The sequence below is a fragment of the Malaclemys terrapin genome, chromosome 21, assembly GCF_027887155.1.
Source record: "Malaclemys terrapin pileata isolate rMalTer1 chromosome 21, rMalTer1.hap1, whole genome shotgun sequence".
NCBI lineage: Eukaryota > Metazoa > Chordata > Testudines > Emydidae > Malaclemys > Malaclemys terrapin.
This window is the reverse complement of record NC_071525.1, coordinates 8,804,513-8,820,802: the sequence shown is the minus strand read 5'-3', so window position 1 is coordinate 8,820,802 and position 16,290 is coordinate 8,804,513. Positions and strand designations below refer to the sequence as shown.

The following is a 16,290-nucleotide window of genomic DNA, read 5'->3' as shown; positions in this document are numbered from 1 at the left end:
ACCACCTCCGTCAGCCACGCTGCCTCGGCTCTGATTGGCTAGCAACAGCTCTTCAAAGCCCAGTGCTACTCGGCAAAGGCAGGGAGCTTGTCTTGTGGTTAGAGCAGGTGGGCTGGGAGCCAGGACTCCTGGGTTCTATTCCCAGCTGTGGGAGGGGAATGGGGTCTAGTGATTAGAACAGGGAGGGCATGGAGCCAGGACTCCTGGGTTCTATCCCTGGCTCTGGGAGGGGAGTGGGGTCTAGTGGTTAGAGCAGCGGGGGGGCTGGGAGTGAGGACTCCAGCCTTCTAGACCCAATTCTTGGAGGGAGCATAGGGCCTGGTCCTTCGGAAGAGGGAATGGAATTCATGACTGTGCCACTGACTTGCTATATGGCCTTGCACAATGACTTTCCCTGCTGTGTGCCTCAGTTTCCCAATCTATATAGTGAGACTAACAAGATTAAAGCCAGCTGTGCGGGCCAGTGGGTAAGACACTGGACTGGGAGTCAGGACACCCAGGTTGTGTTCCCAGCTCTGTGACTCATCGTACGGCCTAAGGCAAGTCACTTTCCCTTCTTTGTGCCTCAGTTTCCCCCTCTGCTGAAGGGAGATTAAAAGCGCCACCCTGGTGGGAAGGGGCTGATCCTGGCAGCCCTGTTGTGATCATTAGGCAGACGGGTAAAGGCTCCTTGTCTTGGCGAGATCAGGCTGAACCAAGGCCAAAGCGCCTGAAGATAAAGATCTCAGGAAGTTGAGAGAGGAAACAAAAATCTCCCCCATATCTGACCCGCTCTGCCTGCTCGCCGGCTGTTATTTGTGTCTGCAGGGAGCAGTTCAAGCCCCGAAATAAGTCAGCTCCGTCAGCTGACGAGGGCGGGCCCCAGCGACGGTTCCTCAAGGAAGTTTCACTAAGGTTATCTCGTCAGTGTGCTGCCGATTCGGGTTTTTGCCCTCCTCCATGCCAAAGCCTGCTCCGGGGGAGCCTGTATGAGCAGGGGGAGCCGGCGGGTGACAGCCGGGGACGCGGTGAGTGGCTTCTGCGCTGGCGAGGGGGCAGGTTGGCGGGCGCGTGGGGCATCCCGTCCCGTCGGGAACGAGGTGCGTCGGGAACGAAGGAGGGCTGTTTGCGGGGGATGGAGGGGTGTCGTTTTCAGTTCAGTTTCCACCGTAACGAGTTGCGACAGGCAGCGGCTCTGAGTCACCGAGGATGGAATGGGGGACGGTTGGAGATCAGGCTGGGACACGGGGCTGGAGCCTGGCACAGGTTAGTGCTGCAACAGGGCCAGGCGTCTCGCTCGCTTCCTTCCTCGCCCTGATCCTCCTGCCCTGCCTCCTCTCCAAATGCACCTCGGAGCGCCAGAGATGGAGGGAAGGATGGGAAGGATGCTGGCTAGGGGAGGTCTGTGCCATACTAAGGGTGGTACTGGGAGGGGGGCAGGGAATCAGGACTCCTGGGTTCTATCTAGTCCTGGGAAAGGATGGAGTCCAGTGGGTTAGAGCCAGGGAGCTGGGAGTCAGGACTCCTGGGTGCTGGTCTCACTTCTGGGTGGGGAATGGGGCCTAGTGGTTAGAGCAGTGGGGTTGGGAGTCAGGACTCCTGGCTTCTCGTCCTGGCTTGGGTGAGGAGTGGGGCCCAGTGAGTTAGAGCAGGGGGCTGGGAGTCAGGAGTCCTGGGTGGGAAGCACCCCGCTGGGAAAGGTTTAACCATTTCCAGGCCAGGCTGCATTGCCCATAGGGGAAGCTGGGTTTGAGACCAGAAGCGGGGGCGGGGGGAGGCCAGGAGGTTTCTGAGCAGACACGTGGGTCTCACTCCAACGGCAGCTCTGCCTTTCTCTCAGCGAACAGGGCCTGTCCCTGGGGACAAGGCTCTGCCTGGTGCCCTAGAGCTCCAGTACTGGGAGAATGGAGGCTGCCCGCCCCGGACACCCCAGATCCTCTGAGTGACGCTAGTTCCCCAGGCGACGGATGTGTGTCCCCGTGAATGTGCCTAAGGCAGGAGCAGCTGAGGCGGGGGGAAAGGAGATCTCAGCAGACCCACTGACCCAGGCTAAATGCATCACAGCACCCCCTTCCCCTGCATCACAAGGTGCACTGGAGACCCACACCCCCCGAGCCAGGGACCAGGGAGCAGTGAAAGGCTAGTGGGGCTGGGGAGGGTCAGGGCTTTGCTGGCCCACAGGGGGCAGTAAACCCCAATCGTGGCGGGGCTTCGGGCCTGCCGAGACGCTGCTTTGCTTGGCCGAGGCAGGGCCCAGCAACGGTGCGGGTAGCTGATGTGGGTGGCAGCATTAATGCCGCCTAGCACGCCAGACGGGCGGCCGAGCGAGCCATGGGTGGGGGGAGCGCGGGGGGTAGTTGCTGACAGAGTAGAGAGAGGAGCCTGGCTGCATTGCTCTCCCCGTGGGCAGGGGAGGAGGGGTTAACAGGACATCGCTCTGGCTAAGATGATTGTAGCCCACCGGTCAGTGGAGTTACAGCCCCCCGCCTAGCGCTTCAGCCTGACCTGGTGCTTTGAGATCCCTGCTTCAAGTCCCAGCATGTCAGCCAAGAGGGCGGCTGTCCTGCTCCCCATCCCAGGGAGGCAGTGTTGCCTAGTGCTTAGAGCACTGGCCTGGGACCTGTGCTCTATTCCTGGCCCTGCTGCGGGGTAACCTGGGGGAAGGGACGTCCCGCCTCCGTGCCTCAGTTTCCCCATCTGTGACACGGGGGTGTCGATACTGACCTCTCTGGGGAAGTACTTTGAGATCTACTGATGGCAAATGCTTGGTCTGATTATTACTGAGCTCTGGCACTCTGCCCCCTGGGGTATCCCCGTGGGAAAGCCCGTTAGCTTTCTGATGGCCGAGCGCTGGGCCGGATGCTTGTCAGGGATATTAATAGGCAGGCAACTAAATTAAACCATCCTGAGACGGCGATTTGGTCTCCTGGGCTGTATGCGGTGCCAGCAGCAGGGAGAGGTGTGTGTGGCCTTAGCAAAGCTGCTGGCTGGGCCTGTGCCAACTGAGTCAGAGCTTGTCTGACACGTCAGGGCTCGGAAAACCTAGCTGCCTCGCAAGCCCTGGGGTGATCATTGTCCTCATTTTATCCTGGGGGAAACTGAGGCATAGAGCGGGCATAACTTGAACAAAATGCTGCAGGCAAGTCATTGGTTGAGGCAGGACTAGAACCCAGGAGTCCTAGCTCATCACTAGGCCACACTCCCCTTCTGGAACCAGCAACAGAACCCAGGAGTCCTGGCTCCCAGGCCCCAGCCCTCATCGCTAACTACATTCCCTCCATGAGCTAGGAACAGAACTCAGGCGTCCTGGCTCCCAGTCTCCTATTCTCACCACTAGTCCTCGCTCCCCTCCCAGAACCAGCAATAGAACCCAGGAGTCCTGATTCTCCATCTCTAACCACTAGCTAACACTCCTCTATCTGGGAATAGAACCCAGGAGTCCGGGTTGGCACTGCCCCGCTGTGCCCACTTGACAGTGCTGCAGCTGTGGCACACCTAGACTCCAGTTTGCTCCGGGTTTGCTGGCGGTGGGGCCGGCACGCTAGTGACATTTCCCAGCTGTTCCCTTGCTTGAACTCTCCTGCCGCTGAGCGTTTGCCTCCAGGCCGCCGAGGCTGCGGGCTACAGTTCACCGCCCCACGCCCAGGTTCAGGGCTGCGTGGCAGCAGGTCAGGCTGGCGGAGGCCCAGGCACACCCCATCAGGAGAGTCACTTCCTTGTAGACCTGTCTGGCTTCGGTGGGAGCCCAGTGAGGAAGGTGGCGCTGTTCGCATGGGGACAGGGGCCACCGTTCCCAGCCCTACCTTGCGATGACACAGGCTGGGGCTAGTCCTGGCCGCCAGCCACCAGACCCCAGTGTGGGTGACGGCTCTGCCCTGGGAGGAAGTCTCAGACCGAGGGACAGCAGGAGGCTGCGAATCTCATCCCAGTTCCGGCACTGACTCACCGTGGGGCCTGGAGCAAGTCACTTCACCTGGAGGGCTCAGGGCGCAATGCAGGGCTAATGGGGCTTTCTCCCCGGGGTTGGCAGCAGGCCGAGTTTGTGTTTGCAAAGGGCTCAGGAGAATTGTTGTGGCTTCCAGGTAGGCACTGGCCCTTAGGGCCTTTGCAAAGGCCCCATGGGTCAGGATTATCGCCACTGTACAAATGGGGAAACTGAGGCCCAGTGATGTGCCAAAGGTCACAGGGCAAGTCAGAGCGAGGACTAAAACCCCGGAGTCCTGATGTCAAATCGCCCCCCTGCTCTAACTACCAGAAACACTCCCCTCCAGAACCCAGGAGTCCTGATTCCCAAGTCCCTTGCTGTAACCACTAGACACCGCTGCCACCGTCCATGGGACAACCCGCTTACAGAGCCTGCCATTCCTGGGAGCCCCCCCAGTCCCTCCCCACCTTAGCTCAAGCCAGCTTGCAGGGCTAGCATTCCCCTCCGCCGGAACAAACCACTTCTCAAGGCCCCCTGGTCTGGCCGCCCCAGCTTCCTCCCAAATGGCTGCATCCTTCCAGGAGCAGAAGGGGGTTCTGGAGGCTGGGGGAAGAGGATGCATCTGCTGAAGGCATCACCAGGCAGCAGGATTGAGTTAAGCAGGCTGCGCTGCCGGGCCGTTTCGGTGCTACAGGGCAGGAGTTTAACCAGGGCAAGCGGAAAGGCAGTGGCCTGTGTGAGGTCACACAGCCCCTCCGTGGCAGAGCCGGGAACAGAACCCAGACGTCCTGACACCCCAGGTCCTACGCTGTGAGCAGTAGACGCCATTCCCCTCCTCAAACCAGGGATGGAACCCAGGAGTCCTGACCCCTAAGGCCCCCTTCGCTAACCACTAGACCCCACTCCCTTCCCAGAGCCAGGAATAGAACCCAGGAATCCTGACTCCCAGCCTCCCCGCTCTAACCGCTCCCTTCCCAGAGCTGGGACTAGAACCCAGGCGTCCTGCTCCAACCACTAGACCACACTCCCTCCATATAGCATGTCCTTCTCCAGGCTCTTTGGCCGAGAGCCGGGAGGCCCCCTTCCTTGCCTGGGCCGGAGTGGGAGATGGGACGCAGGACTCCAGTAACAGACGGAATCAGGCAGCAGCCCGGCGCATGCAGCTAGTTGTCTCTAATGATCAGGTTCACCGGATCAGCCGCCGACAGCTACACCGGTGAGCGACACGCGGCAAGGGTCTGCCCTTCCCCTGTGATTTGTCACGACGGCTGGCTGCACCGCTCCGCCTCATCGGCTCGGCAGGGCTGCCAGTCTCCCCGGATGAGGTGCAGTCCCTCAGCCAGCCTAATGAAAGCTACTGTTATCCAAACCCCGGGGTGGATGGTTGACTCGGCACGCAGAGGATCTTGCTGCTGCCAAAGCGCAGCCAAGCAGCTGTGGAGATCTCTGCACCTGCAGCCAGGGGCACAGAATTTCATCACATCCCCAGGGTGACCCTAGGCAGTGCTGCCTTCCTGAGTCTGCAGACAGGGCAGCCTGAATTGATAGCTGAGAGCGATAGCCCTTTAGCTCGGCAGGTTTTTGACTCTGAACCCTAATAATGCAGGTGCAAATGCTAAGGTTGTTTGCTTTTTTAGCCAGCAAAACTCCAGTTGCTTTCTGTGGGCTAAGCTTGGGGTTGCAGGAGGAGCTTGGGGCTGGTGGGTGGAGCTGGCCTGAGCTCCCCCCATTCATGTAAATTACTCTGTTAACTCTGAACCATAATGATGATGAGAGGGTCAGTGTCACCATGGGTAACTATTTCACTGCTGAGCACCTTTTAAGGGAAGCATCCAGTTACCCTGGGGCTAGTGTGTGCAGTCTGAACTACCCCATTTATGGCAATAGCTTTGTTAACTCTGAACCCTAATGATTATCATTTAAATGTCAATGTGGTTAATTATTTCACTGGTGGTCACATTTTTAGCCAAAATATCCAGCTGCCTTGCAACTGTGGTAAGAGTTTGGGGTTGGTCAGTGGAGTCTGAGCTACTTCCATTATCTCAGTGGCTTGCTAACTGCATCCTGATGATGGTGGTGTATAATAACTATTTCACCGTTGATCATAGGATTGTGGGAGGAGCTTGGGGGTTGATGGGCAGAGCCTGAGTTGCATCTCAGCGCTATCTTCTCCTCAGTCTGATGACTGCGCTCAAATCTTTTGATCATTTTCAATTGGGCTAATAATATAAAATAAAAGTAAGAAATACTAAATGAACAAAGAGCCATTTGAACCTAAAGGCCCCCACACCCCACCCTGGCCAAGAGCCAGGGAAGGCCCCTGTTACCAGAATTCCCATTTCCTGGTCTCATCTGTGCTAAGATGTTCATCCTCCCCCTTTACACTCCCATGACATCGTCTTAATCGAACGGACAATGGGGAAGGTGGAACAGGGGTTGGACAAATCCGGCCTCTCTGGGAAGCACCAGACCCGGGCTCAGGAAGAGACACAGATGTTATGCTAAGAGGAAAGGAGAAAAACAGGAAGTAAAGCTGTGTGCACGTGAGACAGAGAGAGAGAGAAACTTTCTTCTCTAACAATCTCTAACCAAGGATCTCAAAGAGCTTCGCCAACATTAATTACGCTTCCCAGCCCACCCAGAAAGCTGGCCTCGGTGTTGGTAGTGCACTCACTGGCACTCGAGAGGGTGCAATGCCTTGCTCTGCCCTTGGACCTATCACAGAATCACTCTGTGCCTCGGTTTCCCCACTCGGCTAACACGGCTGTCTGGTCTATTTCAATTGCCAGCCGTTCAGGGCAGGGAGTGTCTCTTGCGCTGTGTCTATCCAGCACCAAGCACAATGGATGGTTGGGGCCTTCCCGTGCTGCTGTCTTAGAAATCTAGAGTCTCATTGCCCAGTTCCTCGCAAGGTGGCCGGTCTCAGACATAGGGGAAGGGAAAGTGTTTGTTTCAAGCTCATTTTTGCAACTACTGTATCTTCTGCGGTAAGAGGCACTTCCTGGCAGCTTTGCAGTAAGGGAGGTGGGGCGGGCAGCCTCTGTCCGGCTGGCCCAGAAGCACGAGGGAAGGTATCGCTCCAGCGTAGCCACTGGTGGCACAAATGGAGACGCCTCGGGGCACCGGGGGTGACAATCTCGGCTCCCTCCCTGCAAGCTCTGCCTCATGCTGGGAATTTCCCTCCTTGCCAAAGCCAGGAGAGCCAGAGGCCTAAAGACACAGGTTGCGTGGGCAGCGCTGCTGAAACGGCCTGTTAAGATGCATGCAGAGCCTGCCCCCTGCCTCCTCCCCCACCTGCACTGGTGTGCCATCCCCTGGTACTGCATCACCCATCCCCTGCAACGCTGCACCATCCTCCTGCACCACGCCCTGCAAGCTACACCAGCCCCCTGTTACTGCACCATCCTCCTGCAATGCCCCGATTCTGCACCACCCCTCCCCCATAACACTGCACCATCCCCTGCAATGCCCCTTGATTCTGCACCATCCCTCCCCCGTAACACTGCACCATCCCCCTGCAATGCCCCCTGATTCTGCACCACCCCCTCCCCCGTAACACTTCACCATCCCCCTGCAATGCCCCCTGATTCTGCACCATCCCCTCCCCCGTAACACTCCACCACCCCCTGCAACACTGCACCATCCCCCTGCAATGCCATCCACACCGACACTCCAGCCCTGCAGCACCATTGCCACCAACCCCCTGCATTAGCCCCGCCCACTCCTGCATCGCTGCACCATCCCCTTTGCAAAGCCTCCCAACTCTGTATCACCCCGGCAGTCGCTTTCCCCTCCCCTTGCAGTAGGACAGGGCTCCCCCGGGGCTGCCCTGCTTTACAAGGGCCTTGGGCAGCCCTGGACCAGGGGGAACGTAAAGGAGGATTAAAGGCCTCCCTGCCCCAAGTGCAGGAATCGAGGCTCAGCGTCTCAAAGCTATTCAGGCACCGAACTCCCAAGGGCCCTACAGGAGAGAGGTGCCCAGTGACCCAAGAAGCTCTGAGAATCAAGGCTCCAAACTGGAGAGGGGCTGTTTCATGGGGCGCTATATAGGGGAGGGGGCTGCGATTGTGGTTCCCTCACATGGGGGGGAGAAGGGGACGGGTGGGATTCGACATGTGCTGGAGTCTGCAGAGCTGGGGCGTTTGCTTTTCTCAGGCTCCCTTCCCCCGCTCCTGCTTGCAGGTCCTAAAGCAAAGAGGTGCCTACCCCGCCCCCAGCACCACTGCAGCTGAACACCGCAGTCATTGCTGCATGTATCCTCCCGAGCACTAGGGGGCGCTGTGCTGCAAAGAGGGGGGAAGTCAATAGGGGGCGCTGTCCATTTGCAGTCGGTGCTGACCCCAGTGCGGTGCTAGGGGGCGCTGTGCTGCAGGGAGCGGGGGGCTCTAATAGGGGGCGCTGTCCATTTGCAGTCGGTGCTGACCCCTGTGTGATGGTAGGGGGCGCTGTGCTGCATGGAGCAGGCTGGGGGCTCAGTATGGGGCGTTCCCTTCCCAGTTGGTGAGGACCCCAGTGTGGCACTAGGGGACACTGTTCTCTTTCAAAATGAGACCTGGAGCCGAGCCCTGTTTTGCAGGCGGGGCACTGAGGCACAGAGAGATGGTCTGATTTGCCCACCCAGGTAGAGCGGGGCCGACCCAGAAACAGAACCAAGATCTGCAGAGGCCGAGCCCGCCCTTCCTCTGCCAACCAGGGCTTTCATCTCCAGCCCTTTCTGGCTTCAGCCCTGCCCACAGCTTATAATGGGATGTGTCCCCTCTGTCCAGCAGCTGGTCTTTCTTCCCCTTCCAATCACACACAAAGCCAGCAGCGCTGCTGGGAACCCTGGCTGCCCAGACCCCACTCCAGCTGGGGACAGCCAGACTCAGCCTGGGGCCTCACACCGAGCACAAATTCCCTCAAGGAGGAATCTGCAATTATCCAAACAATACCATCCACCAGGGCCCCGTTAAACTGGCAGGGGCACTGTCCCCCATCCCTTCCCCAGCAGGCAGACTAACCGGGAGCCTTCCTCTAGCCGATCCACCCTCCTCTTCCTCCCCCCAGCCCGATTGATTCAGCCATGTCACAATCCAGGCAGAGCAGCACTAGGGCCACTGCTGTGGGGCTGAGATATCACCAGCTGACCCCAGTGCGGGGCTAGGGAGCAGGAATAGAACCCAGGAATCCTGACTCCCAGCCCCCTCCCCAGCTCTAACCATTAGACCCCACTCCCTTCCCAGAGCTGGGACTAGAACCCAAGCATCCTGCTCCAACCACTAGACCACAGTCCCGCCACACAGCATGTCCTTCTCCAGGCTCTTTGGCCGAGAGCCGGGAGGCCCATTGGAGGTGGGGATCCAGCTTTTCTCTGCAGCCACAAGGGCTAGAAACCTACTTTGTTTTTAAACGAAAGCTGAGATTCTCGTATAATCACAGGATTCCGGGAGCTGGGGCTTGAAGAAAAATACCAAATATCACGACACTTGCGCTAAAGTCACCCCTTAAGGAACCAGGATTTGGGGGGGGACTCATGCTCAGTGCTTTCTCAGAATCAGGCCCCCCAGAAATTAAACTCCAAATCCTCAGTACAGAAAATCCTGGCTGTTAGTTTTAATTTGCCTGGTACATTTGCAGATGCTCTTTGTTATCCATCTAAACAGCTGCTGCTTTTCTGAGGCAAGGTGTTCTGTCTGTCTTCTATGGACTTAGCTAGCCCCCTGACCTTATTATTGAACCCCTCACCATCTGTAATGTATTTTTCCCCACAACACCTCCGTGACGCAGGATAATTATCCCCATTGGGCTGATGGGGAAACTGAGGATCTGAGCTGTTCGGTGACTTGCCCAAGCTCACCCTGGAAGTTTGTGGCAGAGGAGGGACTTGAACCCAGAGCTGCTAAGCTACTGTCCTCGCCACTGGACCATCCTTCATCTCGGAAGGGGGCCGGGAGCTAGCAAAGAATGGTTTGCTCCATTCATCTCTGGATTATGGGCCCAATGCCCTCCCACCACGTCCGTGTATTTTGTAGGCCTAATGCCAAATATGGTCCAAGAGGAACTTTAAACCTAGGCAGGTTTCCACTGCGGAGTCCAGGATGTTGTGTCATTACCAGTCTAACCATTGATCTGTGGACAGAGCACTAGTCTGGGACACACAAGAGCTGCTTTCTATTCCCAGCTCTGGCAGTGGCCTGGTGGATAACCTGGAGCAAGTCAATCTGCCTCAGTTTCCCCACCTGCCTCAGTTTCCCCATCTCTAAACCAGGGATAACCACACTGCCCTTCCTTTGTAGAGCGCTTTGATAACGGCGTGCCGAGGCTACTCTGGGGCACAGCGTGGGGTTAGTGGTTTGCACCGCACAGAAGGGGAGATCCGGATTTAACACCGGGACTCTGACACCCCCAAAGGCCTGTACATCCAGTGCGGATCTCGTGACTAGACTGGCACTGCTGCGATGTGACAGTGCAAAAGAGGGCGTCTGTGTCATAAGCTGGTGGGTCTCAGCCTAGTTCCTGGCAAACCCTCACCTCAGAAGCCTCTGTCATCCAGCACAGCTGCCATTCATTGCCCCAGCGGTAAAAAAAAGAAGTGGGTAAACGCACCTTTTAGGTGTTCCAGGGGCATCGGAGGCACAAAGGGGTGCAGAGATGCCCTGATGGTGAACGGGTTTCGTCTAGCAAATTACGTCAACTTGTCCGAAACACGGGGGGTAACGGTCGGCAGATGTCTCCAGTCAATCCACACGTGCCAAGCACTGGCTGGCTCACGGCAGACTGGCAAGCCATGATTTCAGTGCCTCGGCTGTGGCTGAGTACGACCAGCTGGTGGAGACGCACGTCAGCTGTGGGGGGACGTGCAGCCAAGCTGGGCTTATCAGAGGAGCGAATCAGCGCTTCAGCCCCCAGACGAGAAGTGGGTAAACCCCATGAACCCCAAAATGAGAAGTGGGCAAAACTCCGTTTAGCAGCGTTGAGCCTCGAGGACCCCACCGAACTGCTCCCGCTCCGGTCAAGCCAGCACTGAACGCCCACGCTCCAAGGGCATTCCCTCCAAGACAAGGCGGCAGGACTTGAGCAGGGCCAGCATGGCGGGGAACCGCGCCCTGGGTCTGCCCAAGCTGTGCCCTGCTCTGTCTTTGAGCCAGACCCCCAGCGGGTGTAAATTGGCACCCAGGGGAATTAACACCCGCTGGCCTCTGATTTTGCCAGGAATAAATTTGCTGCTAATGGAGCTGCAGAGCCAGGCAGGACGTCTGCACGCAGGGAACGTAGCACGGCCTCTCCCCGGAGCAGTTTTGCATTGGGGTGCCCGTGTCTCATCGGTGCTTTGCTAAAAGTCAGAAACGTCCACGAGCCCCAGGTGAGAATTGCAAGTGATGTGCCCTCCGCTGGGGCTGCACTGGGACGGTTTGATCCACATCCCCCTCCCCTCCAGCCCCTGCCATCTGGGGCACGTCCGGCTCCGGAGCAATGGCAGAAAAAGAACACGGTGCTGCTAACTGCAATGGGGTGGGATGCAGAGGGCACTAGAGGAGCGGGGCTGTCTGCCATGACCCCAAATCACCGTCTGTAAAGGGGTCCACAAGACACACAGAGCGCAGATATTTGCTGAGTGATGGGGGGGGGGGGTCACTGGAGAAGGAATGATGGTAACAAAAATTCCCTAGCCCTTAACAGAGGACAGCAGCAGCCCCATAGAATATCGGGTTGGAAGGGACCTCAAGAGGTCATCTAGTCCAACCCCCTGCTCAAAGATGGAGAAACTGAGGCACAGAGAAAGGAGAGAATCACCCACAGATCAGCATAGGGCATGGGATAGCACTCAGGTCTCCTATATTCCAGTCTAGGTAATTAGCCCCTAGCCCACAGTAAGGTGAACACAGTTAGTACTGCTGATACTCCCTTGGGGTCATGCAGTCAGCGCTCTGACGCTCAGCAGGCCAGGTGAGGCCATGGAGGGGAGCCCTCCAGAGCACTTGGGGCAGAGAAGCCGTCCCCTCAAGGAGGCGCTCAGGCCAGTGGAAAGAAGGGGCATCACACCCCCAGATCAGCGCTACAGCACGTTACACTCATAGAATCAGAGAATATCAGGGTTGGAAGAGACCTCAGGAGGTCGTCTAGTCCAACCCCCTACTCAAAGCAGGACCAATCCCCGACTAAATCATCCCAGCCAGGGCTTTGTCAAGCCTGACCTTAAAAACCTCTAAGGATGGAGATTCCACCACCTCCCTAGGGAACCCATTCCAGTGCTTCACCACCCTCCTAGTGAAATAGTGTTTCCTAATATCCAACCTAGACCACCCCCACTGCAACTTGAGACCATTGCTCCTTGTTCTGTCATCTGCCGCCACTGAGAACAGCCGAGCTCCATCCTCTTTGGAACCCCCCCTTCAGGTAGTTGAAAGCAGCTATCAAATCCCCCCCTCACTCTGCTCTTCTGCCGACTAAACAAGCCCAGTTCCCTCAGCCTCTCCTTGTAAGTCATGTGCCCCGGCCCCCTAATCATTTTAGTTGCCCTCTGCTGGACTCTCCCCAATTTATCCACTTCCCTTCTGTAGTTCCTCATATAAATACAGGAAGATGCCCGGGGCAGGGCTAGGACTCAACGTTAGCTCTGCTGAGTCCCAACCCCTAGCCTTTACCACAAAGCCCTCTGTCATCCCCACACCCCGTAACAGCAGCGTCTCTTTGCTCCCCCTGCAGCCACAATGGAGACGTTCAGCTCCAGGAACCTGGCCCTGCAGGCTGAGAAGAAGATCCTGAGCCACATGGCCAGCAAGTCGGTGGCAAACGTATTCCTGGACGACACCAGCAGCGAGATCCTGGACGAGCTGTACCGGGTCTCCAAGCTGCACTCCCAGAACCGGTCCGAGGCCCAGAAGGTCATCAAGAACCTCATCAAGGTGGCCGTCAAGATCAGCGTGCTGTACCGCAACAACCGCTTCAGCACCGGCGAGCTGGGCCTGGCGGAGGAGTTCAAACGCAAGCTGCACCAGGGCGCCATGACGGCCGTCAGCTTCTACGAGGTGGAGTTCACCTTCGAGTCGGGCATGCTGACCCAGCTGCTGCAGGACTGCCGGGATTTGCTGCTGCAGCTGGTGGAGAAGCACCTGACGGCCAAGTCCCACGGCCGCATCCGCCACGTCTTCGACCACTTCGCCAACGGCGACCTCCTCAGCCAGCTCTACAGCCCCGGGGAGCCCTACCGGCCCCACCTGCAGAAGATCTGCCAGGGCTTGAACAAGCTGATAGAGGAGGGGAAGCTGTGAGCGGGGTGGGAAGGGGCCTTGCCTTTCTCCTCCTTCTCAGCCAGCAAAGGATTATGGGAGTTGGGGGCCTGGAAGCACCTTACTCCCTTACGCACCTATGGAAATCCTAGGCGAGGAGCAAGGACCTTCAGGTTTATAGGGGATGGAGAACTGGAGGATCCAACAGGACAATCAAGACTCAGGCGTGTCCTGGTTGCACTCAGGCCCATCTGTGGTCTCCGCATCCGCCCCAGTCCTCTCCACCCCCTCATGGATTGGTCCCCCGCCCCCGACTCTTTCTCCCCATCAGAACGGTAATTTTTGTACACACTCATCTTGTCGTTGTTACTAACACGTTAAGGGGGAGAAGCTGCGCCCGCCTCGCCGTGTCGCGCGGGAGATCTGCTGCAGGGGGGGCACCCGGGCCAGCCTGGGCAGTTACCCCTTGATGGTTCAGTTTGTGAGGCCAGCGGAGGTGGGGCTGGGTTCAGCTCCGATGAAGGCAATAGATCAAGACCCCCCCAAACACTCCCCATTGCGGGGTTGCCCGTGACCAAAGGGATCAGACGAGGCTCCACCGAGCCAGCAAAACAGAGGGGGGTGACAGATTCGGAGCTTATACATCAATTGCACATAAACACAACGCCCAGGGGAAGGGACCAGCCACCGGCGTAAACCCCTGTCCTTGCCACATGGTTCCCCAGCGGTCAGGTCTAGTCCCCAGGGCTGCCCTCGGTGGAGCTCTGTCCCGGCATCATACTCAGGTTTGGGAGCTTAGCTTCAGCCACGCAGAGTTTAGGACTTTCCCTCCCCGAGCCCAGCCGCTGACGCTGCCAAAGACAGGGGTGAGTCCATGAGCAGGGTGAGAAGGGGGAACCCCACGTGAGTCAGAAACTCCGTCAAAGGTCCCACAGGCAAATGGTAGGGTCCCCCCCATGCCTTTCCTAGCCAGTTTGCCCTCCTGCCCCAGCCCCTCATCCCCGCCAGCGCCGTGATCCCTTGGCTCACAGTTTATGGCCAATGCCATGGCAGCCTACGGTGGGCTGGAAGATTGGTGGGTTTCCCATGGCCTGTCGGAGGGAGGCGGGTGATTCATGACTCCAGGAGGCCCCTTAGCAGCTGGGCTCCTTCCACTGCGGCCCGCGCGAACCCAGGGGCTGCAGAGGTCAAGCAAAGATACCAGCAGCTTCCTCGGAGCGGGCGCGTTGGGAACAGACCAGCAGACAAGGCTACCTATGCTAACTGTCACGGGCATAGTTAAAGGGTGGGCATGCAGCCCTCAGAGCCACCCTCCCCTGGGCGGTTTGCTACCACGCTGGATGCTGCCAGCTCACCGAGAACGTGGCTGGACGGTGCACATCCCAAGCCTGCGAAGTCAGACAGCACCCGGTGTAGGAAGGGGGAGGCAGGGGAGACCAGAGCCAGAGCTGTCCAAGGGGAGCATGAGGCCGCCTTCCCGCTCTGATAGCCTGGCCTGATCTCCACACACCCCAGGGTTCCCCCCCGCCGCCCCTCTCCAGCCCTCAGCTGCTGGCCTGGCACTAACCCAGCATATGGCTTTGTCTCCCCCTCGTGGTTGGGGTAAGAGGCTGATTGGTGCCTTGGTGGCATCAATTAATGGAGGATGGGGGGGAAGCAAATGCCCCCCCTTCCCCAAAGTTTTTGCACTTGCTCAAAGTTCCACAAGCTTTCTGGCCCCCGGAAATTAAAGCACTCCCAACCCTCCCTACAGGAACCCCTGGCTGTCAGTTTTAATTTGGCTGGTGCATTTAAAGATGGAGGGGTCACAGGTTCGATTCGCCCGAGCTGGGGGAAGCTGCTGGCTTCTCCACATTCCAGGAGCTGCCTTCTAAGGAAGATAATAGACCCCAAAAGTAAAACCTTCCCTGCCCATGAGCATCTGTGCTGGTCCCCCTACAGCCTGACAGGTGGGAATTAATCAGAGGAGGAATGTAATTAGGCTTAGGTACTGCCCCAACCTGGTCAGCATTTGGAAGAGCGCCTCCCAGGTGCTCCAGCAGCTTGCACTGGTGGGTCAGTAGGGGGCACTCTTCCAGCCACATCAGCCCTGATCCCAGTGCTTGGTGAGGAGCTGCTACACGTGCCGGTTTTCTCAAGGCAGCTCCTTGCAGCCATTAAAGAGCCTATGGCCCCAAAAGCCTCATGATTAAAAGCCGTTACTGTGCAGCGGGCTGCGTGAAATGGTGACGGGTCTCAGCCAGGTTTGCAGCACCCAGGTCTCCATGGCACAAAAGGGGGGGGGGGTTCAGAGCAGGGCTGTTTGCCCAGGCACCCAAGGGATGCGGAGATCTCCAGCCCCAGCACCAACCGGCACTCCCCCTAGGCAGGGAGGAAGCAGACGGAGGAGCCTGCGGTTGCCCTGTTGCAGGCGGGGATGCAACGTCACAGGTTAGCAGAAGCCGGGTGCACTGGGCAGAGGCCAGGGACAGAGAGTACCTCTGCTGGCAACGATGCCCGCGGGACTCGGACAGTTCCAAGGAAGAGGCGGACTGCAGGCAAGGCCAGCCTGGGGCATCGCGGGCAGCTCACTACAGCGATGGCGAACGGCACCACAATGGGACACGCTGGCACAGCGGGCAGCCGCCACAGGGACAGGCCCAGAGCCGCTCAGGATTCAGCCAGGGGGAGGCGCTGGTCCTGCTTTCCCCGCCCTGCAAGCCTGATTGATCAATCTCCCCTTCTCAGTGCATCAGCAGGCCCCTGGCACACTCCACCCCTCACCGGCTCTGCCCCCCCACTGCTCTGCTGCACCCCAGCCCCCACTATCCCAGCCTTGAGCCCTGCTCCTCAATCCCAACGCACAGCCCACCCCCCACCCCCGCTGCTATCCCAGCCCTGGGCCCCCCCAGACAGCTCTGCCACTGCCCCCACCCTGGGCTACACAGCTTTCCCTCTAACACAGGTGGCATGTGGGCCTTACTCACTGCAATCAAGAGCCTAATACAAATGACATATCAGCCAATACCGGCCACACACTGCAAGGGAGGGCAAAACATCCAGCGACTGCTCCGGGAGCAGGATCTGACCCATTTTTGGAGCCCCTCCCCGCTGACTGCCACTGCTGTACAAAAGCCGACCCAAACCTGCTTTGTGCCTCACCAGGGAAATAAAGGGGAGGAACAGACATGAATCACC

The 16,290-nt window shown here is 58.2% G+C and overlaps 1 protein-coding gene across 1 annotated transcript; it reads left to right on the top strand.

The window, feature by feature from the left end:
- The first annotated feature begins 836 nt into the window (after nucleotides 1-836).
- TNFAIP8L2 (TNF alpha induced protein 8 like 2) lies at nucleotides 837-16,279 on the top strand. Its single transcript, XM_054010811.1, has 2 exons — nucleotides 837-1,007; nucleotides 12,590-16,279. Exon 2 carries the CDS (start codon nucleotides 12,595-12,597, stop codon nucleotides 13,153-13,155), a length of 561 nt encoding a protein of 186 aa, XP_053866786.1. The 5' UTR covers nucleotides 837-1,007; nucleotides 12,590-12,594; the 3' UTR covers nucleotides 13,156-16,279.
- The last annotated feature ends 11 nt before the right edge of the window (nucleotides 16,280-16,290 follow it).

What these genes read in the sequence shown, in the direction of transcription:
- TNFAIP8L2 (XM_054010811.1), top strand. Translation starts at nt 12,595, where the DNA reads ATGGAGACGTTCAGCTCCAGGAACCTGGCCCTGCAGGCTGAGAAGAAG.